This window comes from Budorcas taxicolor, chromosome 25, assembly GCF_023091745.1.
Source record: "Budorcas taxicolor isolate Tak-1 chromosome 25, Takin1.1, whole genome shotgun sequence".
Lineage (NCBI taxonomy): Eukaryota > Metazoa > Chordata > Mammalia > Artiodactyla > Bovidae > Budorcas > Budorcas taxicolor.
In genome coordinates this window covers 26,922,495-26,923,966 of record NC_068934.1, presented here as the reverse complement: position 1 = coordinate 26,923,966, position 1,472 = coordinate 26,922,495, and the positions used below count along the sequence as shown (strand labels likewise).

The following is a 1,472-nucleotide window of genomic DNA, read 5'->3' as shown; positions in this document are numbered from 1 at the left end:
TGAATGGTATTTCGTGCGTGCTAAGTCACTTCAGCTGTGTCTGACTCTTTGTGACCCCATGGACTGTAGCCCGCCAGGCTCCTCTGTTCACGGGATTCTCCAGGCAAGAATGCCAGTGTGTTGCCACACCCTTCTCCAGAGGATCTTCCCGACCCAGGGATCAAACCACGTCTTCTGTGGCTCTTACACCACTGGGCCACCAGGGAAGTCTTATCAATGATATTGACAGTTGAAAGTTTAAGTTGAATTTGATCTTTATATTTTATTATTTTCTCAGAGACATGCTGCCCAGCTTGCACTGCACTCAATGGATGTGCAGAATCAGACCACAGTGACTGAATTTATCCTGACTGCCTTTCCTGCTCTCCAGAAACTTCAGATTTTCCTCTTCGTGATCCTCTTGTTTACTTACTTGCTCACTCTAACTGGAAATGGCGTCATCATTTCCCTAATATGGGCTGATTATCGCCTCCAAACCCCAATGTACTTCTTCCTTAGTAACTTAGCCTTTTTGGACATTTTATATACTACATCGGTTACCCCAAAACTGTTAGCCTGTCTCCTAGAAAACAGGAAAATCATATCTTTTGCAGGCTGCATCAGCCAAACATACTTCTTCTTCTTCCTGGGGACCGCGGAGTTCATCCTGCTCGTGGTGATGTCCTTTGACCGCTATGTGGCCATCTGTAACCCCTTGCGCTACACCATCATCATGAACAGTAGGCTGTGTCTCCTGCTGGTTCTGGGCTGCTGGGTGGGGGCCTTCCTGTCGGTGCTCTGCCCAACTATTGTGGTGTCCAGGCTGCCCTTCTGCCATAAGGAGATTAATCACTTCTTCTGTGACATCGCCCCTCTGCTGCAGGTGGCCTGCATAGACACTCATTTTATTGAGATGATAAACTTCCTCTTGTCTTCTCTCATCCTCCTCACCTCGCTGGTGATCACCACCGTGTCCTACACCTACATCATCTCGACCATCCTGCGCATCCCCTCGGCCCAAGGGCGTCAGAAAGCCTTTTCCACCTGCGCTTCTCACATCACTGTCGTTTCTATTGCCTACGGGAGCAACATCTTCATGTATGTGAGACCCAGCCAGAGTCATTCCCTGGAATTTGACAAAGTGACTGCTGTCCTCACCACAATGATGATCCCTCTTCTGAACCCCTTCATTTATAGTCTAAGGAATGAAAAGGTAAAGGACGTTTTGAGAGATGCAGTCAACAAAATTATATCCTTATTGCCCAGGAAAGCTTGAAACATAATCCCACAGGAATCCTTGAAAGTTTGTTTGCTAAGAATGGCATTTTCACATCTTAGACACAATGTGGAGTAAAGCATGCTTGAAGACCATAAAATCAAAGGTGTGTGCAAAGAGATGGAAGAACTATGTGCCACACCAGCTACAAAGTATTATGGCCAGAGTCCAGAGGAGACAGAGAAAATAACATGCTCTGAACTCTATTACTGGACCT

General features: G+C 46.5%; 1 protein-coding gene across 1 annotated transcript; it reads left to right on the top strand.

Annotated features, from left to right (window-relative positions):
• Positions 1 to 307: 307 nt before the first annotated feature.
• LOC128069167 (olfactory receptor 6M1-like) lies at positions 308 to 1,255 on the top strand. The gene has a single exon (XM_052662446.1). It carries the CDS (start codon positions 308 to 310, stop codon positions 1,253 to 1,255), a length of 948 nt encoding a protein of 315 aa, XP_052518406.1.
• The last annotated feature ends 217 nt before the right edge of the window (positions 1,256 to 1,472 follow it).

Excerpts from the sequence above, each read along its gene's own strand:
- LOC128069167 (XM_052662446.1), top strand. The coding sequence starts at position 308 with ATGGATGTGCAGAATCAGACCACAGTGACTGAATTTATCCTGACTGCC.